At 45.6% G+C, this 26,587-nt stretch overlaps 1 protein-coding gene across 3 annotated transcripts in view; it reads left to right on the top strand.

Moving 5' to 3' along the window:
- Positions 1 to 26,587, top strand: part of SLIT1 (slit guidance ligand 1) — a 342,047-nt gene that overhangs the window by 81,940 nt on the left and 233,520 nt on the right. For all 3 annotated transcript variants that reach the window (XM_066601325.1, XM_066601327.1, XM_066601326.1), the window contains one exon: positions 3,599 to 3,670. In XM_066601325.1, coding sequence (XP_066457422.1) covers positions 3,599 to 3,670 — 72 coding nt within the window. The remainder of the gene's footprint in view (positions 1 to 3,598; positions 3,671 to 26,587) is intronic.

Here is a 26,587-nt window from a genome sequence, read left to right on the forward strand (position 1 = left end):
TTCCAGCTGTTCCCCGCTCCGAGTGCCCCGCTGTTATACAGCAGAGTGGTCGGAGCGGAGTACGCAGAAGACAAGCGGGGTGGCTCTCCCTGTCTTGTGCATCCAGATGTTTTTTGCACGGAGCGTCCGGCTGCTATACAGCCAAGCGCTCCGAGCGGGGTATGGAGAACACAGCTGAACCGCTCTGTTCTTCATACCCAGCCTGTCATCAGGGATCGGGATACAGCTGAAACAATAGTATCAGCTGTATCCCGCTGTGAATCCCTGATAAGGCTCATCGTCAGCACGCAGAAAGACAACGATGAGCGACGGCTTAACGGAAACTGAACGATGTCAGTGCAGATAGACACAACGATTATCGCTCAAAAGACGGCTTTTGAGTGATAATTGTTGTGTCTAAATGGACCTTAACACTCATCGCTCCATGAATGGCGGGCAGTCATTTATAAAAGAGCTTTTACACAGAACGATTATCATTAAAAAAAGGCTGGATTGTTTGAATTTGAACAATAATCGTTCAGCATTAACGCAGCCAACCATCAAACGACGAATGACAATTTGTTTGCTTATCGTTCATTTAACGCAGGCATGAAAATCATCCTTGGCTCGTTGTTTGGTTTAAATACCAATTAGAGATGAGCGAACGTACTCGGATAAGCACTACTCGTCCGAGTAATGTGCCTTATCCGAGTACCGCTTTACTCGTCTTGAAAGATTCGGGGAGCTCCGCTGCTGACAGGTGAGTCGCAGCGGGGAGCGGGGCAGAGCGGGCGGGAGAGAAGGAGAGAAAGATCTCCCCTCCGTTCCTCCCCGCTCTCCCCTGCAGCTCCCCGCTCCGCAGCGCGTCCCGAATCTTTCAGCACGAGCGGGGAGGTACTCGGATAAAGCACATTACTCGAACGAGTAGTGCTTATCCGAGTACGTTCGCTCATCTCTAATACCGATCATTCAGTTGTTCAAATTCATTAGTACAGTGAATGTAACGACTGAATTATGTGCAAACGATAAGTCGCTCGGTGTTAAAGCACCTTAAGTGAACGACTGCTTGTAAACGGAAACTGAATGACCACCAAGAAGCGAACAAATTCTCACTTGTCGTTTAGTCGGGGCATTTTCACTGCGCAACAATTATTCAGATTCTTGCTGGATGCGGAAATCATACGATTATTGTCCCGTGTAAAAGGGCCTCTTGTCCCATTACATATGATACGGCATCTGCCCAGCTGATCGTGTCTCAAGAAAGCGCTCTTTTTATCTTGGTCATATAATGAGAGAAGCTACAGAAGGTTTTCTGTTCTCCTATTAGAGCTGCGGAGAACACGTGTCGGTATACAAGCCGCTTCTGTGCTGCGCGAAAAACATCATAAGAGTTGTGATCATCACAAGTTGTTGCTCAAAATGTATTAGTCACAGCTTTAGAGCAAAACATTAATAGAGAGAAAGTGATAAACAGCCGAGGTTATACAGCGTTAGTGCCTCATATATACTGCATGACCATTATCAGAGACATTGCCCTTTTACTTGTATGGAAATTCTCTCCGGAGTGCAGCATAAAATCAAGTTTTTCATGGATCAGTTTCAGTGTGAATCCACATTAGATGGGAAAATCCAGCGATCTGAGCGACTTCCATCGAGTCATCGGTGCTAGACTAGCCAAGGCCGGGTCATCGGTGCTAGACTAGCCAAGGCCGGGTCATCGGTACTAGACTAGCCGAGGCCGGGTCATCGGTGCTAGACTAGCTGAGGCCGGGTCATCGGTGCTAGACTAGCCGAGGCTGGGTCATCGGTGCTAGACTAGCCGAGGCCGGGTCATCGGTGCTAGACTAGCCGAGGCCGGGTCATCGGTGCTAGACTAGCCAAGGCCGGGTTATCAATACTACACTAGCCGAGGCCGGGATGTCGCTGCCAACCCCGTGTGGGGTTTACTCATGTAACGTTTGGAGAGTATACTGAGAATGGAATGATTGAGGAAAACATCCAGTAAGAGGGGATCCTGTAGATTGAAACAACTTGACATCTAAGGGGTCAGAAGAGGAAGTCAGGAATCATTCTGACCAACAGGCACTACACAGTCAAAAGTAGCAAAATACAACGCTGAAGCTCCAACTAACATGTCCAAATGTGCAACGTGTCCCTTAGCAGAAATGGGCTGTTACAGCAGACCACCAGTATTTATAAGAGAAATAGAGAGACAAGACTTCAGGGGGCCAAAGAGCACCAAAATTGTATCACTGAGCAGTGGAAAAACATCTCCTGGTCAGATGGAACCAGATGCACCATGCTGATGGGAGGTTAGAATTTGGCGCAAGCAGCATGAATCTATGACCTGTTATAGTGGTGGAGGTGAAGTAATGGTGTGGGGAATGTTCTTTAGGCTTCATTCACACGAGCATATATCGGCCCCGTTTTCGATGCATCAGTTCAGATGGGCGTATTCGTGATGTATAAAAATAATCCGTCCGACAAAGATAACGCTTATGGTGCGCATTATGTCTGGCCGTTTTTACGCTGACCAGAAAAGATAGTCCTGGAACTATCTTTTCTGGCTAGAATACGTCCGCTGCCATAGATTCCTATAGGAGCCAGTGACAGCTGCCAGAGAAGGGAGGTAGGAGGGAGTTGAGCTAAACTCCCTCCCTCTCTTCGCCCCTTGTCGGCTGTCTGTAATGGGAAGGGGTGGGACGGGACAAGAACTAATGTGCTAAGCCCCCTCCCATTGCAGACAGCCGGCAAGGGGTGGAGAGGGGGTGGGAGTTTGGCACACTAGCTCCCGCCCCTTCCCATTGCTGACAGCCAGAGAGGGGGAGGCAGTTTCCCTGCCTGCTGGTATTCCGGGCTCAGCGTATACTTGCCTTGCATAAACTGGAGATGCAGCCGTGACTTGGTCACGGCTTTCTCTTGTTCACGCGATTCTCTGTTGCGCTGTGGTTGTGACACGGGCGGCCGAAAATCACAAGGCCCGTGTGAAAGAGCCCTTGGGTATAACCCTGGTCCTTTAGTACCTATGGATGGACAAACAACAAATTGTTGCAGTTCTGAAGGCCAAAGGAGGACAAATGCTACTGGTGGATGACATTTGCAAAATCTTGTCCAGATACTGCAGAAAAAAATCTATACAAAACGCGCGAAAATGTAAATGCACTGTGAAATTTATATCTGAAGCATGTAACTTTATCACTGTTTGGGGCTTGCAGAATGCACCTCTTCGCACAAGAGGGAGAATTCTGTACAAAGTTCTATGTTAACCACATCAAAATCCACGCCAGCTGCGGATCTACTGCAGAACGTCCGCTGCAGACTTTCCACATCGCATCTGCCCCGTGTGAACATGTCCTCAGAGTGAAGAAATGGTACAGATTTGGAGTACAAGAATGGTACAATGTATAGATAGAGAGATGGATAATTGTGTGACTTTGTGTAGAAGACGTTACATATATATACACCGATACAGGTGCATGTAGTGTATACTGGAGTGGGTGGTGCCTGTGTATTGGGTAATGTGATGTTCCGTTGATATTTACGGGTGCAGCTGTACTATAAGTGGGGTGTGCGGTTGTAGCTCATATACTTGTTTTTGCTTCGCTCCCTTCACTTCCAGGCGCCTCAACCGGAACCAGCTGCATACATTACCAGAGCTGCTCTTCCAGAACAACCAGGCGCTCTCCAGACTGTGAGTACTTGCTTTACATTACCAGTATAAAGAGGTTTCGTTCATTAACTCTTTCATTTCTGTGGAAACATATTTATCTGATTGTCAGGAATGGTGACACCAATCATCAAAAAAGCAGAAGAAACTGCTGATGGATTTCTGATTTATTCAATATTCAAACTCTGTTCTCATTGGTATTACATGGTCAAAAGCGTAGGACTCCTAAATATTCACATCTCTACCTGCTTGTTACACGTCTTGTTCCCCAGCCATGGTCAATGATACAGACCTGGAGTCCTTGCGGAAAGGGTTTGCACTGATGGGATTCACATCCATGGCACATCAGCATTAACTTTAGATGATGATGCCCAAATCATGAAATAAAGACCCACCCAGGTCCTCCTTACTCCTTCACCAAACTGCACATCAGATTGTAAGCAGAAGGGGCTTTCCTGGCTCCTGTGTCGTGTGACGGTACGTGATTCGTAGCACCGTAGAGTTTGTTTTCACTGCTCCAGTTCTCAGTGGCTTTAGGCTTTCCCAGCCGACACTTGACATTGTGTGCAATGAAACACTGAAAGGTTCTTTTGCTTCCAGAGCTGGTAGGACAGATACTCTTATGTTTGTCTGTTCTCCTTTTTGCTGGCTGAGCTGCTGTTGTCCTCCATGATGTATTCCCTTTACAGTCGCAGCTCTTGTAGATCTCCACAGAAATATATGGTTGGAGCTTGATAAAGAACTTTTGGACAGGTCGAAACGTTGCCATTTTTTTATGGAGGAATAAAGTGATTTGAATTTTAATTAATCTGATGCTGTGTTGACCATATATTTCTGTGGATTCCTATTTGGGTCTTGATCTGGACCTAGTTGGGCTGTACATCTCCCTCCTTGACTTGGAATAAGGTTTGAAAAACACGAGGAAATCTTTTCTTCATATGCTGCTGTGTACGTAATATTGTCTGCAGCTTTTGTAGGTGACAGCGTCAGCTCTAAGAGGCACAAACTAGATGATTTCACTTACTGGAAAAGATTTGGCCCATGATAGTGCTACATGGAGATTCACCAGGCTCCTAATATCTGTGAACAGATACCGTATGGTTGGATGCTCGGTTTTATGGAGCTGAAATGGCCAAGACTGTTCTTTTAGAGGCTTGTCTGTAGTATTGGACCTTCTTCTTGGGAGGGTTGTCTGTTGTGTTAAACCGTATTCTTGGGAGGGTTGTCCGTAGTGTTGGACCTTATTCTTTAAAGGTTGTACATAGTGTTGGACCTTATTTTTTAAAGGGTTGTCCATAGTGTTGGACCTTCTTCTTGGGAGGGTTTTCTGTAGTGTTGGACCTTCTTCTTGGGAGGGTTGTCTGTAGTGTTGGACCTTATTCTTGGGAGGGTTGTCTGTAGTGTTGGACCTTATTCTTTAAAGGGTTGTCCATAGTTTTGGACCTTATTCTTTAAAGGGTTGTCCACAGTGTTGGACCTTATTCTTAGAAGGGTTGTCCATAGTGTTGGACCTTATTTTTTAAAGGGTTGTCCATAGTGTTAGACCTTATTCTTAGAAGGGTTGTCCATAGTGTTGAACCTTATTCTTGGGAGTGTTGTCCGTAGTGTTGAACCTTATTCTTGGCAGGGTTGTCTGTATTGTTGGACCTTATTCTTAAGTGGGTTGTCCTTAATGTTGGACCTTATTCTTAGGAGGGTTGTCTGTTGTGTTGGAGCTTATTCTTGGGAGGGTTGTCCGTAGTGTTGGACCTTATTCTTAAGAGGGTTGTCCGTAGTGATGGACCTTATTCTTAAGAGGGTTGTCCGTAGTGATGGACCTTATTCTTAAGAGGGTTGTCCGTAGTGATGGACCTTATTCTTAAGAGGGTTGTCCGTAGTGATGGACCTTATTCTTAAGAGGGTTGTCCGTAGTGATGGACCTTATTCTTAAGAGGGTTGTCCGTAGTGATGGACCTTATTCTTAAGAGGGTTGTCCGTAGTGATGGACCTTATTCTTAAGAGGGTTGTCCGTAGTGATGGACCTTATTCTTAAGAGGGTTGTCCGTAGTGATGGACCTTATTCTTAAGAGGGTTGTCCGTAGTGATGGACCTTATTCTTAAGAGGGTTGTCCGTAGTGATGGACCTTATTCTTAAGAGGGTTGTCCGTAGTGATGGACCTTATTCTTAAGAGGGTTGTCCGTAGTGATGGACCTTATTCTTAAGAGGGTTGTCCGTAGTGATGGACCTTATTCTTAAGAGGGTTGTCCGTAGTGATGGACCTTATTCTTGGGAGGGTTGTCCGTAGTGATGGACCTTATTCTTAAGAGGGTTGTCCGTAGTGATGGACCTTATTCTTAAGAGGGTTGTCCGTAGTGATGGACCTTATTCTTAAGAGGGTTGTCCGTAGTGATGGACCTTATTCTTAAGAGGGTTGTCCGTAGTGATGGACCTTATTCTTAAGAGGGTTGTCCGTAGTGATGGACCTTATTCTTAAGAGGGTTGTCCGTAGTGATGGACCTTATTCTTAAGAGGGTTGTCCGTAGTGATGGACCTTATTCTTAAGAGGGTTGTCCGTAGTGATGGACCTTATTCTTAAGAGGGTTGTCCGTAGTGATGGACCTTATTCTTAAGAGGGTTGTCCGTAGTGATGGACCTTATTCTTAAGAGGGTTGTCCGTAGTGATGGACCTTATTCTTAAGAGGGTTGTCCGTAGTGATGGACCTTATTCTTAAGAGGGTTGTCCGTAGTGATGGACCTTATTCTTAAGAGGGTTGTCCGTAGTGATGGACCTTATTCTTAAGAGGGTTGTCCGTAGTGATGGACCTTATTCTTAAGAGGGTTGTCCGTAGTGATGGACCTTATTCTTAAGAGGGTTGTCCGTAGTGATGGACCTTATTCTTAAGAGGGTTGTCCGTAGTGATGGACCTTATTCTTGGAAGGGTTGTCCGTAGTGATGGACCTTATTCTTAAGAGGGTTGTCCGTAGTGATGGACCTTATTCTTGGGAGGGTTGTCCATAGTGTTGGACCTTATTCTTGGGAGGGTTGTCCATAATGTTGGACTTTATTCTTGGGAGGGTTGTCCATAATGTTGGACTTTATGCTTAGGAGGGTTGTCTGTAGTGTTGGACCTTTCTTTAAGAAGATTGTCCGTAGTGTTGGACCTTATTCTTAGCAGGGTTGTCTGTAGTGTTGGACCTTATTCTTAGGAGGGTTGTCTGTAGTGTTGGACCTTATTCTTGGGAGGGTTGTCCATAGTGTTGGACTTTATTCTTTCTGGAGACTGGAGCTTCCTATGTAAAGTATCCAGTTTTGTGATAGATGCGTTTTCCATTCTTTCTTATGTCTCTCTCTCAGTAAAGCATTGTTGCTTTGCAGAATTGGGGTCCTGGGTTCAAATCTGACTGCGGTAACATGTGCGTGAAATTTGTATGTTCTTCCCGTGTTTGCGTGCGTGTCTTCTGTGTACTCCAGTTTTCTGCCATATTCCTGCCAAAACCTACTAATAATCGACCGTAGACATTCTGCATCCAGTGCTGGGGAGAATGGGTGCACGCTACATAAGTGTATGCCGGCCTTCAACAATTTTTTTTAACTCAGCTATTTCTGTCAGCCGCATTGTAATGAATGGTACTATGCCGCACATGCCCATTGCTGCTCCATTCAATCTCCACATCACTGCGGGTAGGTGCAGCAATTAGGTTATCGTGAAGAAGGAATGTGGCGGTGCCCGTGACAGCAATAGCTATGGAGTCCTATCTAGTTCACTAGAACCTTTAAGAAGAGATTTTACATGGATTTCTTGACTACGGTACCTTTAAATCCCACCTCTTCTTATGATGTCTGAATGTGAGAGTTGTGTGTTGAGATCAGTAGCATTACTAGCAATAGGCGCAGGACTCGCTTGTCTTGGGTTTTTCACCTGTTGCCCCCATTTTCCAGTGCCAGCAATGTTGTGCCTGTGTCCACCCATTCCACCAGCGCCCCATGCCGCATCGGGTACTGTATTGTTTCCGTCATCCAACACTTCCGTATGAGGAGATTATGTCGCACCGTCTGGCTCACCAAACAGCATTCCTGCTTATGTTATTCCTACTCTCCTGTGATATTTCACGTATTTACGGCACAGATACTTTGTATGTTGGAGCCCTGAAGTATAAACATTGCTTGCAGTACCAAAGCAGATGGAATGGTATGCAGATTCTGTCCTCCCGCTTCCAGTGTCCATCTTCTCAAGGGCCAATGATTGAGTAGGAACGTTCATATGATCATTCATTTTCCTGACGACCTGTCCGTACCTTTGTTTATGATCACACAGTTGCACACAAGCAGCGTACAAGTGAGCTCGTTTGTCTGCTGATCAGTGATCAGCCGTATCCTGTGAGTAGGAGGCAAAAAAAATGAATGGAAAGACCCTTTACTTTAAGGCCTCATGCACATGGAACGCACGGATTCCCGCAGCGGAAAACCAGCGAGTCAGTGCGGAAATGATTTTCAAATACTTTTTGGCAATCGTGAATGTGATCATTTTTCCGTGCGGATGTACGCGAATGAACTGTGGATCGTCTGCGGCGAAAAGAATGACCAAGTCCACAGTGACTGCCTCTCCCCACCTCCCTGCTTGGTCTCCAAGCAACTAAAGACCTATTTGCCTACTTATTCCTAATGCATCTACATTGATTTGCGGTTGCATTTGGGATCGTTCGCATCCATAGAAATCAATGGAGCCCATCCGCGCAGAATCAGCGGTAAAAGGGAGCAGGCGGTGATTTCTGTTCCGCAAACGGAAAAAAACGACTGTGAAAAATACAGTCATGTGAATAGTCCTATTAATTCACTTTAGTTCTGTATTACGGTCTACAAAATACGGACCAAATTCTGAGGCTACATCCGCTGAGCTGAGAGCGGCCGTAGGCTGGATACACATGAGACGCTGAGAGCGGCCTTAGGCTGGATACACATGAGACTTTTTTTTTTCAGTCCTGAGAAATTGGTGCAATTTTTTGTGCAATTTTCATCTGTTAAATTATGCATGCAAAAGAACACATCAATGTACAGGCTCCGCACCGTAACCATGGAAACCATCAAAAATAAAGATAATCAGGACCGCGCTTGCATCATGCAAGGGCAATCCATTTTCTTTAACGCACCCATTGAATTGAATGGACAATTTTTATACTCTGACGGTTTGTCTCATTAAAAAATGCACATCTGAACGTCCCCATGCAGATCAATGGATTGTTTTTCGGTGCGATTTTGGATCGACTTTTTCAGTCCGAACTGAACTCCTAATGGAAAGAACGTCCGTGCGAATATATTCTCAGTGCAGATCTTTTCCCACATTGTGTGGACGAGATTTTGAAAATCTCTGCAACTGAAAATGCAGAAAATCCACTCCTAATCCACAGCAGATCCGTCCAGTGTGAACGTGGCCTAAGGGAACCAATGTTCTCTCAATGGACAGCAACAAAAATCTGTGCACCCTTCATAGTGATCGGCTGTAAATACAAAGACCCCTTTAAAAAGAAGGGGTGAGAAGTAAGCGATGCCGCTGCTGCCCGCTCTTCGCTACACGCGGTTGGTGAGCCGGCTCTTCGCTGTGGTTCCTTTCCATGGCTCTTTGTATTGTCTGTAAAGACCCAACATGTGATAGTTATTCAAGCTTCCAACCCTATAAATGTAACTCCCATCTAACCAAGTCAGCGACATTAGTGATCTGGTGAAAGACGCAATCTTCTGAGCCCTCCCTCATTGTTCCCTGGCCATTCTCCCCAGCTCTGAGCCGCTCAATGAAGGTTGGCTCTTTAGAAAACGCCGGGCTGCGCTGTCACTTTCTGCCTGTTTTGATCTGTCCTAAACACCATAATTAATCCAATTGCAACAGGAAAACAGCAGTGAAGGAATGTTAAATCTGCTTCAGTCCGCCCCCCTAAGCTGACATCCGTAGTGAATAAGAGGTATTTGCATGTATTTATCATATAACGCTATATGGTGGGTCTGCGGCTCCAAGCAACAGAACTCGGGCGCTCAGGTGTCAGCGGTTCTCTTTGTCTACGCACTCTTCATTTTTTGGTAATTTAGTTTTTTCCTTTTTTTTGCTCGTAAAAAAAAAAACTGAAAAAAATAAAAAGAGCGCTTTAAAATACGTAGTATCTGCAGTCCCAAAAAGTGTAATACTTAAGGGCCCATTCATGACTGCGTTCAGCTTCTGTTTAACAGGGTTGCGTTAAAAATAACAGAACGGAAAGCAAAACCGGAAGTCAAATGGTTGCAGTAGTTTCCATCTGTTGGATGGATCCGTCCATTGATCTGGCATTGAAAAAAATACAAAAACTAAAACTTTGCTTTCCATTTATTCCATCGTGTTTCCGTTACTTCTTTTCCGTTATTAATTGATTATTTTTTTTATTACATCATTGATTCTTCCCTTTATCTCCAGCCTGACGTCACGTGATCTTCCCTTCAGAGCATACTCAGTAGTAAACGGCGGATCTGGTTAACGGAAGGTAAACCGGAGGCAAATGAAAGCCCTTCCGCTTGCTCTGTTTCCCGCAGACCATAATGTAAAAAAAATAAATAAAATTGTCCGTTCCATTTAATTTACATTTCTTTAATGGAACAATAAACACAGAAGACGGCGCTATTTGTTCCAGTAAAATGAAAAAAATTGGCCAACAGAAGAGAGCCGACCAGAAACGCTTTCTGCTTCTTTTTTGCCCATAAAAACATGAGAAAAAACATTTTGTTTTTCAGTTTGCAAAAACGGAACTGAAAAACAGAATTTGAAAGGAAAGCCCAATGCGGGCGTGAACGGGCCCCAATGTGGTATCGCCCACATTTTAAATTAAAGGGATATTCCTGGACTTTAACCACTGATGTCCTATCTTCAGGGCAAGTCCTCAGTTGTTAATTGACAGAGGCCTGCCACTCTAGATCCCCGCCGATCAGCTGATCGTTCTGCCAGCTATCAATGCAGCAAACCAGACGTCGTCACAGGTGGTCCAGGGAGGAAGTGTAGTAGCCGGCTTCACTCCCACTGAAATCAGTGAGAACATAGCCTCCTAGTACACTACCTCCTCGCTGTGGTCAGAAGTGTAAAAGAAAGCAGTTCTGCCATTGATTTCAATGAGAGTGAAGCTGGCTATTACACCTCCGGCTGTGACCCACCTATTGGTGATCTATCCCGAGGACGGGTCATTAGTAGGTAAAATCCCAGAATACCCCAGTAATCCACGCTGGTTGCAGCTGGTAAGTGTAACAATATATATTCACAATGTATCACTTTCAAAATGTATCAACTGAAGTGTTTCTGCAGTATCCTGTTGGCTGATAGTCGCAATCCTCGAACCTTCAAGCGTACAGTATTGCTGGTGCATGGTAACATTCATTGATGTTCCACCTGTCAAACAATAGTGACCGGTGCCAGAGCCTGGTGCGCCCGCCGTAGACAGCGATAATAATCCACTGCTCGGTATGAACTCCGGACGTTCCTCCGTGTGCCGAAACCCAATATCCAGTGGTTTGTCCTGTCCGGTCCTGGCTCTTTCTCTGGATGGAGATGTCTTTCAGGCCCTGGATGATGGCACCACCTGCTAAAACTTCTATTTATTAAAGGTCCTCATAGATGTAAAGAATGTTTTACATGTAGATTTGTCAATAGTAATCAGCTCAGTGTGTGCCGTCCCTCGGTAAGCCAAGAGGTAAAAAAGTACCTGGCACTTTCATTGCAGAAGTGCTCCTGCTCCGTCATCTGTTTTCTGCTCCATCCGGCAACTGAAGATGGCCCCATAGAGCGCTTATATATCACCATATAGGTCCATCCTCGGCTGCTGGAAGGAGCCCGAAAACGGCCAATGGAGAGGAAGCGCTTTAAGGGTAAAGGTACAGGGACTCTTTAAGTCCAGAAGCAGTGAGCAAGGCAGATGCACCCCCACCCACTATAGCGGCAACGTCTCAGTGCCCCCCCCCCCCCCCCCCCCATCCTCCAGTATCGTCACAGAATAAAGCATGAAGCACGCGCGGGTTCTTTACCCATATGAAAGTAATATTTTAGCAAATCCTGCCCGTGCTCTCAGGTGTAGGTGAAGTCTCCTCGTGCTTCCACATGTAAAACAGGGATATTGTAGATTTCCGCAGCGTTCTCTGCTTCCCTTGTACGTTCGCCGTTGCACACTATACACATGCTGTCTTATACTAAATACTTTACAAGCTGTGACACCGGTAATAAACATAACATAAAAATCATAGACAGATGTTACAGTCCACGAGCTTTAGAGCCTCCTTAGATTTCATCTTCACATGATCCCGTGCGTTGTAATTCTTCCCACACATAGCTGATATTATTGTTCGGAGGCAGCTTCTTGGCCCGGCTCATCGCTGGCACATCCTATTTCCATTTGGCTTCTAAGAACGCTTCTTCTAAGAGATGGCTTAATACCAATGTTAACAAAGCAGACATCTTACTAGATGACAAGATTCCCTCACAACAGTGAAATCTAACAGATCATTTCTTGTCATCATCATTATTCTTGATGGATTGTTCTTCTACTTAAAGGGGCATTTCACTAGGATAATCCTTACTTGCCAAAAAGGTCTCTTGGCAATAAGCTGATCACAAAGTGTTCCCATGCTGGGACCCCCAGAGGTCAGCCGTGGTCTGCAGCGCTATCACAGGAAAAATGAAGCATTACACAATTCCTATTGAAATCAGTAGGCTAGGTCCTCCAGAGCAAAAGGGTGCAGTATGTTAGCGCTGTGGCATTGAGCTCTCCATCCTGAACCGCGTGGAGCAAGCAGCTATTAATTCTAATCAGGTATTTGTAATTTAGTGTTTTCTAAAGCAAACAACTCATCTAAACCCTTTTGCACCATCTGACGTGCATGTACATTGGATGAGCAAGCGGTTTTGCGCGGAGTAGGTTTGGGAGATGCGTTCAACCCCAGTTGTTTAACCATTTAGATCAGGGGTGTCTAGCCTGTGGCCCGCAGACCGCATGGGGCCCAGGATGGCTATGAATGCAACTCAAAGGGGAGGGGGCCAGTGCAGGCTGTATGTGGAGGAGGCGAGGACACAGGCGGTACCTGGCAGCAGCAGGCAGTGAGCTTCTGCAGATGACGAGGCAGCAGGCGGCACGTGCCGCTTTGTGACTTTCGTACTCAGTTATTCCGGGTTGAGTGTGTGCCGGAGCTTCTCCTTCCTATATCTCTGAGTCCTGACCGCTCCTATCTCCTATTTCCAGGTACCAAAGAGAGATAATTGGCTCATCATGGCCAGTGTTCCCCCCCCCCCCCCACCCCACCCCCCGTGGTGTAAGAAACGGCCTTGGGCTGTAAATTGCATGCGATGTTGGACAGGCTTGTATGCAGAAATAGGTACGGACTCCGGTCTGGATTCATGGCAGTGAAGGACCTTGTTTTGAGGACTATGAAAGACTATGGGGATTTTTTTGAGGACTGTGGAGGAGACTGGAGTTGTTTGGAGGACTGTGGAGGACGATGGGGGTTGTTTGGAGGACAATGCAGGTTTTTTTGAGGACTGGGGAGGACGATGGGGATTGTATAGATAATGCATCATTTTTTGTGTATTTGATGTGTTGCCCAAGACAACTCGTCTTCTTCCAATGTGGCACAAAAATGACAAAAGGCGCACACCACTTTTGGCATTTCTGTGCACATTGCACCCCCGTGCTCGCCAAAGCATTTAAATGGCTGGACAGAGGGCTCCCTTTTTTCCCCCTGATCACTCCTATCCCTGATGATGAGACTTCAGAGGGCTGTTCAATTGCCATGGTGGCCTGGGGTCTAGTAAAGGCTTGTAAGTCTGTCATAGATTTCAGTCTATCACACCCTGTCTGTGGCAGGACTTAGTGGTTGTCCAGGGCTTTGGGCATTTTGTTCCTAAGGATAGGTCCTCAATAGATGATCGATGGGTATCTACCACTCAGGTTCCCCACCGGTCAGCTGATTCCCCGACACCGCTATACGAGCAGCGCAGGAAGGAGATTGCACCGCCCCTACTGCAGTGGCCTGGGTGGGTAGTGCAAGTACAGATCCCGTTGAATTCAATGCAATACTAATCTGGGCCACCGCAGTGCAGCCTGTGTGATCTGCTTTCTGCGCTGTCCACACTGACAGCAGTGCTTGAAATCAGCTGATTGATGGGGATTCCAAGTGATGGGCCTCTTCCAATCAATTATCTTAAAGATTGCTCATCAATAGAAAACATTCCTACAATCTACTGCAATACTTAACTAGTGCAGTATATTGTACAAGTGATTAGATGATTACAAGTTCAAGTCCCTTACGGGGAGTAAAAACAAAGAGGGTAAACATGAGTTAATATTTTTTTCTAATAGTGCTAAAAAAAAACAAAATAAAAACCTTTTGCCATAAAAAAAATAAGACAGAAAAAGCCTCAACAATTGCTATCGCTGTGTTTGTAAAAGTCTGATCTATTAAAATATTGCACTATTTACCCTGCACGGTGAATGCCGATAAAAAGCCATCACAGTTGTATATACCCTACAATAGTACAATAGTATAAACTGCAGTGCGTCCGGAAAAAAGCAAGAAGATGTTGCAAAAGCAAATTAGAAAAAAAAAAAAATTGTTTTTCTTGTTTTTTTTTTAAGTAGTGCAACATTAGCAAGAAAAAACTATATAGCCTGGGTATCCCCGTAATCCTGCTGAGCCTCAAAATATAGCTAACATGTCATTATTACTGCTCGGTGGGCACCACAAGAACAAACACCCCCACAAGAAAAATGGCAGAATTTCCTTTTGATTCTATTTCACCCACCAATTTTTTTTGATTTATCAATTAATTTAATGGTACGAGTGTAAAATATTACTTCGCCCACAAAAAAGAAGCCCCCATACGGTTGTGTCAGCGAGAGAAAAAAAAAGTTAGGATTTTTTGAAAATCGAAAAATGGCCTTATCTTCAAGAGGTTAAAGCCAATGACCCCATCGGACATATTGGATATAGAAAGCTATGAGTGACTTTAAATGTTTTTTCCATCAGAGCTTGTGGCAGCCATATTTTTACGTTGTTTGGGGACAGGAAGGAGCCGTTGTCACGCGGTTCAGTGACATCAATGACAGCCGCGTACTACTCTGCTGAAAGGCTTTGAACTGTGGCTAAAGTTCATCCAGTCTTCGCATGTTGAGAGGTCTGGGATGACTGCAACTACATGGGAAATGGATCCTGCTGTAGACTAATTCAGCGTATTTCCGTATATTGGGATATTCTGGGGCAGCACGTATAGCAGTTAGATAAGTGCAATGTTTCAGGTCCAGACAGTTATCCTAGCAGATAAGGACTGCAAAAAATAAATCTCCTGCAATCGATGTCCTTCGAAAAACTAGAGAACAAGTGATAAATTACAGACGCAACATAATGGAAAAGACAAAGATAGCAGAAGGGAAGAGTGGGGGATTAATGGGCTGTAATGCTGCCAGCGTAATCGCTGTTGTCTTCTGGAACAAGCGGTGGATCATCTGTGCGAGCGTGACTGGATGGCTGGACCTTTCATGCATTCTCCACAGCACTCTATAGCAGTTTCGAAAACAGCAGGACCCCATAGAATTGCCTGGTCTTTTTTTTCCCTATTGCCGCTTGGATCGTCGGGGTTGAAAAAAAAAGAAAAAAAGTCCAACACAGCTGTACACCGCTGGCTGGAGGAGCTCATTCCGGAATGTTCACGGAGGAACGGAACCCCTAATAGTAACCATAACTAATTAAAGTCGCATTCCTTTCTGTTATTTCTATTGTCTTTGTTGCAATATTTGTCTTGTTTTCAGCTGACAGAGCCGAGTCCTCGCAGTCGGAGGGGACAGCTGAGGCACCAGACGTAGGAGTCCTAACATTCTGCTCCCCTGGAGCTCAGAGGGAAAGGGATCTCCTGATCTTCCATTATGAGCTGCTGCGGCTGCCGTCCCGCTGGGTATAATTAATGCTTTGCCCTTTCTGGTATGTCGGTTGTCTACTTGAAGTGCACAACATAGGATGGAGAGTGCTTGGAGGAGAGACAGAGACTTTTTAGGAAACGGTTTGGATTATTAATCGTACTTGTGGCGAGCCGGCGTTCAGCTCGTGTGTTTCTGCTGCACCAGATCTGCAGCGCCTCGTCGTCGGTTTACTAGTCGAGGGAGGTTATCGTCAGGAAGTAAATGGCCTGTTTTTTATTGCCGAAAGAAGAGGTTGGGCGCTCTGAATATTTTATAAGCTGCGAGTGTATTGTTTTACTACTCCGTTACCGCTCTCATATTAGACTCGTAAGTGCATTTTCAAGGGATAAAACTAACACGGCTCTTACATTGTAGTATTTGATCCGTGCTTATAAAAGCAGCTCATCTGTTATATATCGTAACGGGCTCTTGAAATCCAAAATACACTGTTCAAAACAAAAAAAAAAGCCCTCTAGTTACCGTATCTCACGTGTAGTTGGGTTGGTGGGGATTTTCTGCAGTCGAAAAATCTGCATCAAACTCGGCTCCGACACATGAGGCTTCATCCTTTCAAGTGAAGGATCCACATAAAAAAAACAGAATTCCACTTTTTTTGCTCACCCCATGAAAAAATGTAAAGCGAGCCTTCTCACGGTTGTATTGGCAGAAAAATAAAAACCAAGTTACGGCGCTCAGAAGACGGAGACATAAAATTAGTTTTTAACAAAAAGTACTATAGAAGTATCGCTGCAATGGGGCTGGCCCACAGAATAAAGTCATAGTGCCATTTTTGCTGCAGTGTGTATGTCATAAAAACTTGTCTCCCAAAAAATGGCGCACTTGTGTTTTTTCCCCCCCCAATTTCACTTTTAACATTTTTTAGCACTTTACATGGGACATTGAATAGTAGCATTGAAAACTACAACTCATCCTGCAAGGACACAGGCACTGAGACAGCTACGTCGACTCATAAAAAAAAAAAAAATCAGGTTTTTAGTTCGGAGGAAAAAACAAAAAATGGCCGCGTCCTTAAAGGAGATGTCCCGCGCCGAAACGGGTTTTTTTTTTTTTTAAACCCCCCCCCCCGTTCGGCGCGAGACAACCCCGATGCAGGGGTTAAAAAAACCACCCGCACAGCGCTTACCTGAATCCCGGCGGTCCGGCGTCTTCATACTCACCTGCTGAAGATGGCCGCCGGGATCCTCTGTCTTCATGGACCGCAGGGCTTCTGTGCGGTCCATTGCCGATTCCAGCCTCCTGATTGGCTGGAATCGGCACGTGACGGGGCGGAGCTACACGGAGCCCCATAGAGAAGAGGAGAAGACCCGGACTGCGCAAGCGCGGCTAATTTGGCCATCGGAGGGCGAAAATTAGTCGGCACCATGGAGACGAGGACGCCAGCAACGGAGCAGGTAAGTATAAAACTTTTTATAACTTCTGTATGGCTCATAATTAATGCACAATGTACATTACAAAGTGCATTATTATGGCCATACAGAAGTGTATAGACCCACTTGCTGCCTCGGGACATCTCCTTTAAAGGGTTAATGGAAAAACCCTTTAAAGATTAAACCAAAAGCCACCTCAACTTTTAGAACTGGTAGACGACAACTTTACCCACTTGAAATAATAGACGTCATGGTTGTCATGTTGTGACATCTGGATGACTACTTAATATCGGAAGTTTAACCAGTTAGGGACTGTTCACAGCTAGTTGTTAAAGGGACGCTCTTCATTCATCATGTAACTATCCCCCAGCGTATAGAAATCCACTCGTGTTGCCTTGGTTAGTAATTCCTTTCTATCTGGAACTCCTGGCCTCTTTTTCTTCACATGGTCATGTGATCTAAGTTCTACTTGGGGTTATGTGTTCTAGGATTAAGTCAGTTTCTAAGTCTTTGAGATGCTATTACATGGATCTACCACAGAACCTGCCTAGAGGGGGACACGGGCACTCCTGGCACCATTACTGATGATCGCACTGCTCCTGTCACACACTTATATTAGAGGAGATCACAGCTCATCCTCCTGACTGTATACTTATGGGCTGTAGCTTATTTGGATGAATATAGAAGGCAATGATAATGAAACTGACCATTTTGTAAATCGAGTGTTGTTTCTGTGTGCTTGCTCAGAGGAAAGGAGCAAAATACATGTAAAAGTTAATTAAATTGAAAGATTGCATAAGACAACTCCAGATGACACGTCTTCTACAAAGCATTCCTCACATACTGTGTAGATTGCAGTAAGTGCAAATAATCAAAGAGCAGACAGATTGCATAACGTAATCATGCAAATATTTACTGCCTATGGCCATGGCCGCATCCTGAGAACATGGGAGCTCCGAAGAGGCGATAGGCGCTCGTTTTTCCAAAACAAATTAATATCAACGGCACAGAAAGTTGTTTTTTGGAGAAGAGATCTAATAGTCCTTGTTTCCATTGTGACCTTTTACTGTTTATAGAACGAACTGATCATTAATAATAATCCTAGTTATGGAGCAAAAAGGGAGGAGCTAATGTATAATGAATGACCCATTTATTAGAGCCCCGACCCTCTCATAATTGGTGCTTCCCGGTATAAAAATGATCCCCGTGACCCCGGAGTACAGCATAAAATCACTGACAAGTTTTCTGTGGATCAGTTTCAGTGTGAATTCACATTAGATGGGAAAATCTAGCGATCGGAGCGACTTCCAACGAGGCCGGGTCATCAGTGCTAGACTAGCCAGGGCCGGGATGTCACTGCCAACCGCATGGGGGTTTACTCATGTAACGGTGTAGAGAGGATACTGAGAATGGCGTGATCGAGGAAAACATCCAGCGAAAGGGGATCCCGTGAATGGAAACAACTCATTATAGAAAGGGGGATGTCAGGAATCGTACTGATGAAGAGGCACTGAACAATCAAGAGTACCGAGTACAACGCTGGAGCTCCATCTAACGTGTCCGAGCACAGAACTCTTCGTCCCTTAGCACGGATGGGCTATACCAGCGGACGACCAGTTCCAGTACTATTGTGTCTAAGAAAAACGAGACTCCAGCGGGCAAAAGAGCGCAAAAAAATGGATCACTGAACAACGGAAAAACATCACCTGCTCTGATAAATCCAGATGTCTGTTGTACTGGGCTGTTGGGATGTCAGAATTTGAGTCGATGACCCCTTACTGTCAGCTGGTGGAGTTGGAGTAATGGTGTGGGGAAGGTTTCCTTGGCGCACCCCGGGTTCTCTAATACCTGTGAATAAAGGTTGGATCAGCTGTTAACATTGTGGTGCTGGGGGCAGAAGCCACTGAGATCACTCCAAGAGCTGCACTCTAAAAGGAGATGTCTCTGATATGACAACCCCTTTAATAAACTGTTAATGTAGAATTACATACTCGCTATCCCTTTAATAAAGCGGTTTCTATAAGTGTCTCCTCTAGCTAACAGAGGTGAACCCTGGTAGGAGCCCCGGACCCTCGGACCCTCTGAGGTCTACATGCCATCATTCATCATCTAGTGCGTGGAGAAAGGTTTCAGTGAGGAAAGCCAAAAACACACAGCAAGTTTTTTGCTAAAGTTGCTTATTATCCTGGTTTCCAATAAATTACTTGCGATACCGGTGCGTTCTTTAACGCAAATGTCAATAGGACTTTATATTGTTAAAAACGCATCGATTTTTCTGCAATGCGTTTTTAACTTCAGAAAGTCCTATTGACATTAGCGTTAAAAGAAGAAGCAGGGATATCGCGATGATAAGTGTGAAGGCACCATGGGGCTGCTCTCACCCCAGTTTGGGGTCAGTTCAGGGTTTCTGTCTCTGCTGTGTTTTTGGAAGAGGGAAAGCGATATAAAACAGATCCGTTTTTTTCACCATGTTGATTTCAATGGGGTTTCAAAAAAAACGTAAAGGCTTCAGTTTGCTTCCATTCTGTTTTTCTTGCGCAGTCCACAAAAAAAAAATGGAAACCTGATGGAATGAAAGCAAACTAAAGCCTTTCTTTCTTTTTTCCTTTCCGTTTTTTTTTTTAAATCCAATTGAAATCAATTGGGAAAAAAAATATCCCTTTTCCCCCAGTTTTATATCAGTTTCTTCCAAAAATGTATCAGAGAAACGGAAACCCCGAACTAACCCTAACGCAGGGGTGACCGTAGTTTAACCATTTCTAATCCTGTAGAAGCATAGTCCCAGCTCAGTGCGAGGTGGTCACCGTCCCCGAGCAGCTCCTACCTGACAATATACAATGTTTCATCTCAGTTACAGATAATTGACACGTTCTATTCGCTTCTATCCCCCCCAACAGTTCTGTCATGTCTGGTACGTCCCGCACCTGCTCCGGCAGTATGTCATTCCCATCCGCTCCTCTTCCCTGGCCAATCTGTTGTGTCTTTTCTAAACCCTGTCAACAATGTGGACAATTTGGGTCGGAGGAGTTGAGCGCTGTGTGGCGTTACAGACACCCCCTTTAATCGATGTGGAGAAGGTGAGAGTTTGTAGTGCGAGGGAAACACATCATTAAGATTGCTTCCTCCGGTTTTGTCTGAGGGATAAAGAGACAAGAAAAGTGATGAAATGATTTGAAGCCACCATGGAAGATCCTGGCGTCGAAGGCCATCGTTTCCATGGTAACACGAGGAGCTTAATTTGGACTCTTGCCATCGGTCAGTGACTTTGTGGTGATTAGTTAGCTTGCCTTGGGGAATTTGCCTGGTTTCATCCCAGTTTTGTTTTTCTTTTGTATCTTCTCCCCCTCCTTCCCTCTTCTGTCAGCGAAAAAGTGACGTTGTGTGAAACTGGGAATGACTGGCGGCTACTGAGTAAACACGCCGTCTCCGCACAGAATAGTCAGACTGGTGAGAAACTGCACTATCAAAGAGCGGCTGACTTCTGCTATTAAGATTGATATATGGAGCTCAGCCACAGAGAAAGTCCGGGTGGAAGAGAAAACACAGGCCCATCAGATCATCCATTCATCTGACATAATGCCAGCCCCATATTATAGTGGAGCCGCGGCTTCACCTTGTTATGGGATTTCCCATTTATCCGTCTTCAATACCGAACGCACAAAGTCTGTCCTAATCGCCGCCGTCTTCATACAGATTGTGCTGCTCGCTGGAGGGCGGTGGGTGGAATCGGAGCTCTCCCTGCTAATTATGCCTCTTGTGAGGACTGCGCCATTGTGGAAGGAGACTGGTATGCTCATGGGGTAACGCCGACTATATCTGCTTCCTGAAGACTTCTGTACTGAAACTTGAACTTTATCGTAAAAGAATCAGGGCTAGTGCTTATTAACACGGGCAAGAATCTCGCACGAGGTTTGTGCGTTGTGAGACGATGTACGCCATTCTTTTGAATGGACTTATTCACATGAGCGGTTTTTTGTCCCCCTTCCAGTGATGGTGCGAGGATGAAAATCGCAGCATGTTCTATCTTTGGGCGTTCCCTAGGAACCCCTCTCCTATTGTTTTCAATGGGACCTTAAAAGACATCGTATGGCACTCACCAGCAGTGCGATGTGATGTTTCCCATTGAAATCAATGGGAAACCCCTGCGATCCTCTGACGGCGTGAAGCAGGCGCCTGGGGATCGCAATTTAACAGAAGCGAAGCGAGGCGGTTCAAATAAAAAAATGCCTCACATCAGCTTGAAAACTGCACATTGGCAAGTCCAATTAAAAAAAACGCTGATTGCCAAGTGTGATATCAGTGTGAGTTTCTTGTTCGTGTTAGTAGGGCAGTGTTCTAGCTCCGGTGAGGGCACACGGACATTGTAGTGGTTGCCACATGCCATTTATGACCAGCTGCAGCTTCCTTTGGCAATAACCGCTAATTCCCAGGGGTTTCCAGAGCCGAACTCCCATCCATTAGCTGATTGACGGGCTGGATTCCATCAATCAATGCAAGCAATTCTGTCTAGTGTAAAGAAAAGGAGAAGTGAGGATAATCACCTGCTGGAAGACTCCTAATGTCCAGCAGCTCAGGGTAACCATTAGATATTGTGTTTCGAAAGCTTGATATTTAAAAAGTTATAGCCACATATTACCCGGATTGACCGCAGTGTATTTGAGTCCCGTCCCTTTCATGATTGGCCCGTATGGACATTCTCCCCGTGACCCCGAAGTGCAGAATAGAATCACTGACAAGTTTTTCGTGGATCAGTTTCAGTGTGAATCCACATTAGATGGGAAAATCCAGCGATCTGAGTGACTTCCAACGAGGCCGGGTCATCGGTGCTAGACTAGCCGGGGTGGGATGTCACTGCTAACCACCTAGGGGTTTCTCGTAAAGAGAATAGCATGATCAAGGAGCAACATCCAGCAAAGGAGGATCCAGTGGACGTAAACAACTAGTCACTGACAGGGGTCAGAGGGGGATGTCAAGAATCATGCTGATGAGCAGGCTCTGCACAGTGAAGGAAAATTGTAGCTGAATACATTGCTGGTGCTCCAGCTAACATGTCTAAATGCACAACTCGCCATTGCTTAGCACAGATGGGCTATAGCAGCAGACAACCAGTTCCGGCGCCATTGCGTCTAACAGAAACCGAAATCCGAGACATCAGGGGCCAAAAGCACAAAAAATTGGATCACTGATTAGTGAACAAACATCGACTGGTCAGATGGATCCAGATTTCTGTTGCACCGTGCTGATGGGAGGTCAGAGTTTGGGGCAAGCAGCAGGCGTCCATGACCCCTTCCTGTCAGGCTGGTGGAGCAATGGTGCAGGAAGGTTTTCTTGGCGTCTTCTGAGATTTGTGGATCAATGCCAAGACGAACTGCTGCGGTACTGAAGGCCAAAGGAGGGCCAGCACACTACTACATGTAGGTCTCTAATAAGCTGACTGTCCAATGTAACATCACATTTTGCCTTGAGAAGTTATATATATTGAATTCACCTTTAAAGGGGTTGTCCCACCAAATGAAGTTTCCCTTATCTACAGGATAGGGGATAACTATTGACTTGGCCGAGGTCCGACCGCTGGGACCCCTACTGATCAGAACAATGATGGGTCCAAAGGTCCCTGAATAAACGAAGTTCAAATATTGGGCTGTCTCCAGCAGTACTATGGAAGTGAATGACCTGGATGGGTGAAGAATGGGGGTTCCAGTAGTCCATTCCCCACCAATCAGTAAGCTGTTTTTGGGCTAATCCCTTTATGAAAATAATAGATTAGCACCTCAAACTAAAGCTCTCCGTGTACTTTAGCTGCTCATTTGGCCGACTGCTATTCCTACAACTGCCCCATATGTACTGACACCCAGCTCAGCATGCATGCTTCTTCAATTTAGAGAGAGCGGGTAAGGGTGGCTCCATACAGGACTGTCTGACCGACAGCCGCTTAGCGATGATCGCTTACTGAATTGAGGCGATCTCTAGCCATCCACCTCCATTCAGAGTAAACTGTCTGTCATCCATAGGTGAAGGACTGCCTGTTTACACGGGCCGATAGTCGCCCGTGTAAATAGATGAGCTGAAAGCCAAGTGAGCGATCCTCGCCCGTTGGCTTTGTCAGGTTCTGTGTTGCCCGTAATCACTCTTTTGGGATTATTTTGGTGACTGTCGTCTGATGTAAAAGTTCCTTTGGCCGCTGCCAGATGTCTCTGACCATGTCTCATCGGGCATGTTGAAATTTAACATAAATGACCGTTCCTTCCCCCAACATCTAGGAGGGATTGGTCGACATCCATCTAATGTGACCAGCAACCTTAACCAATCAGATCTTTATGACACTGGCGGTGCTTTCATCATGGAGGCCACCGGCAGCTAGACCGGCTGTACTGCTGATCTTCTGCAGTTTAGCTCATCCGACTTCCTTATTTTTCCCTTTTACGTTTTTTTTACGTTTTGCTACAAAGAGGTGACTTCCTGCGGGACATAATTCTGTTGCGAGTTATAAAGCATTTGCAGCAATGATTTTTATTACTTATTGATACGATTCGTCTGTCAGAGCCTAATTAGACAGTTTTCCTATAGGGCACGGCTGTGTCGCTCCCCCGCTCGTTAATTGAGGGGTGCATAAGTCATTAACTTGATTCTAGGATTCAAACAAGGGCCGGAGCTGATATTTCAGTAAAGCGTTACTGATGAATAGCCGACCCTCTGACCTCATCTCGAGCGGGGTTTAATTAAACTGTCAGCGCCGGACAGACAGACAAAAGGGGCCGAGCTTTGTCCAGGCCGCCAGGACGTTACCATGAATGAAATGAATAACTGTTAAAAATTGATCACTCTTTGCTGCACAGAAAATGACAAAGGATTGGAGGTGACCCGGTCCTGCCGGCCCCGGCGCTTTCAAAGGTCTCTAAGTAAACTACACAGTTTTCTCCCAGTTTTTCTTTTCTTCTTCTATGGAAGGAAACTGCCCCCCCGCCCCCCCTTAATAAAAAGTTCCATTATCTAACAGCCATAAATCCAACGGCATATCACGGCCGTAGTAACAGGAAACACAGCTTGAGGCCTCATATTCGGGAATGAAACAATTTCCAACACTTTTAGATTGAAGTGGAGTGTAGCAAAGCCTTATTATACGACTGGGCCGGCCCGAGCACGCCGCGTCAGGGAGAAAATAGTCGTATAAAGGGACAGATTGGTTAGGGGTGCAGCAGCAAGGGGGATGAAGAAGCAAGCAGTTGTGCGAGATCAGTACAAATGTATGATGGTGTCATACTGCGTACCAGCTGTCAATGCTGTAGAAATTATTTAAAGCGACCCTCTGGAGGACTGGATGGGCAGGGGTTATATATGACCCTCTGCATGACTGGATGGGCAGGGGGTATATATGACCCTCTGCATGACTGGATGGGCAGGGGGTATATATGACCCTCTGCATGACTGGATGGGCAGGGGGTATATATGACCCTCTGCATGACTGGATGGGCAGGGGGTATATATGACCCTCTGCATGACTGGATGGGCAGGGGGTTTATATGACCCTCTGCATGACTGGATGGGCAGAGGGGTATATATACGACCCTCTGGAGGAATGGATGGGCAGGGGAGTATATACGACCCTCTGGAGGACTGGATGGGCAGGGGGGTATATACGACCCTCTGGAGGACTGGATGGACAGGGGGGTATATACGACCCTCTGGAGGAATGGATGGGCAGGGGAGTATATACGACCCTCTGGAGAACTGGATGGGCAGAGGGGTATATATGACCCTCTGGAGGACTGGATGGGCAGGGGGGTATATACGACCCTCTGGATGGACAGGGGGTATATACGACCCTCTGGAGGACTGGATGGGCAGGGGGGTATATATGACCCTCTGGATGGGCAGAGGGGTATATACGACCCTCTGGAGCACTGGGTGGGCAGAGGGGTATATACGACCTTCTGGAGGATTGGATGGGCAGGGGGGTATATACGACCCTCTGGAGGACTGGCTGGGCAGTCCTCCATTCATTCTTCTGCACTGTCACTCAAATTTACTGATTCTGGGTCTTGCCATGTCTCAATTACCTAAATGCATATTGTGCACTTCTCCCTGATTGGTCAGCACTGACCATAAGAACATCTCTGGCCAATCTGAGAACAGGTATAGTGAATTGCTATATAATCTCCCCCTCCAGTCCCAATTTTATCCCAAAACCTAGAGTGTCGCTTTAAAGGAGTTTTCTTTACAGGGCTGTGGAACTGGAGTCAGTTTTCGGTGGAGTTGTTGTTGATAGAAATGTACCAACTCCAGATAAAAGTATAATATATTAAAGGGGTTTTCCAGGACATATAAAATGGGTTATACAGCTTTAAAATTAATAAGAATTGAATATTCACCCATCCCCTCCGCGCGGAGCCTGGAAGAAGCTTTGTGCACCTGACCGCTCAGCCACTCATAGGCTTCAGCAGGGATATTTCTATAGCCGCTCAAGCCTGTGAGTTGTCACATGCACAATGTACGGCACGTGACCGCTTCTTTCATGTTCCATGCAGGGGGATTCCAGGGTAGCAGCGCTGAACGGAGAACCACCGGGATAGTTGAGTATTCATTTTTAAAAATTATTTTCTAGGATATATTTTTTGCGTGTCCCGGAAAGCCTCTTTTAAGGCCCATTTAGACACAATGAAGCCGTCTTTTGAGCGATAATCGTTGTGTCTAAATGCGCGGCCATTGTGCACTTGTCATGCACTATTTGTTCATCGCTGATTACTCTTATTAGCGCCGCACGCTAATTTTTCTCAGCGGGCGGCGCTGATAGTATTCTTTCAGCTGGAATCCCGCTGGCAGTTCTCAGTGGGACACCAGTTGAAAGCGATGAGAACAATGCAGCTGTTTGCATATACAAAACATCTGCTTTGTTGTTGAAGCTATCGTGGCTGTATCCCGCTCCGCCTGCATAACTCTTAAGTAGCTAATTAGCTACTTAGAGTAATGCAAAGATGATCGCTCAAAACTCTCACTCAAACTATCGTGTGAGCGAATTTTGAGCGATCATCGTTCCGTGTAAATGGGCCTTCATATATTGTACATTAAGCTTGATGCTTCCGTTTTATTCTAGTAAATTACTTAGTACTAATTATTATACATGAGTCCTTTATGAGGGAGTCAGAGTTGGAGCCAGATGCCTGCTTTAGACAATCCCTTTGTGTTAGATGTATGAGCTGATCACAAGGTGTTATACTGCTGGGACCCGCTGCTATTAGCCCAGACCTACAGCGGTTTTCTAGTACCTTAACAAGTGTTTTGTTTCTCTGCAGCGCCACCACAGGCGATGTGAAGTATTGATTGCAATTGAAAGCAGCTCGCTGTCCACATCTTGGAAGCCACTTTCTGCTCCAAGTTATTTCGCCCCCATGCCGTAATAGGGTATCTGAAAATTAGTTGTCCAAACCAGACAGTCTTTTAATCTGTCCAGCGCAGCCTGGAGTCATTCCATTAGTGTCTTCATGGCTGGGCCGTGCATAGATTAAAAGGCTGCATTCACCTTTGCAAGCATTTTTCCTTGCTTTCTTGTACAGATGTAGCCGCCATTAAATTGAATTGCATGGTACACTCCGTGGTTATTGCAGAGCGCGCCCGGCAGTTATTAGTAAG

This window comes from Eleutherodactylus coqui, chromosome 4 (assembly GCF_035609145.1).
Source record: "Eleutherodactylus coqui strain aEleCoq1 chromosome 4, aEleCoq1.hap1, whole genome shotgun sequence".
NCBI classification, from domain to species: domain Eukaryota; kingdom Metazoa; phylum Chordata; class Amphibia; order Anura; family Eleutherodactylidae; genus Eleutherodactylus; species Eleutherodactylus coqui.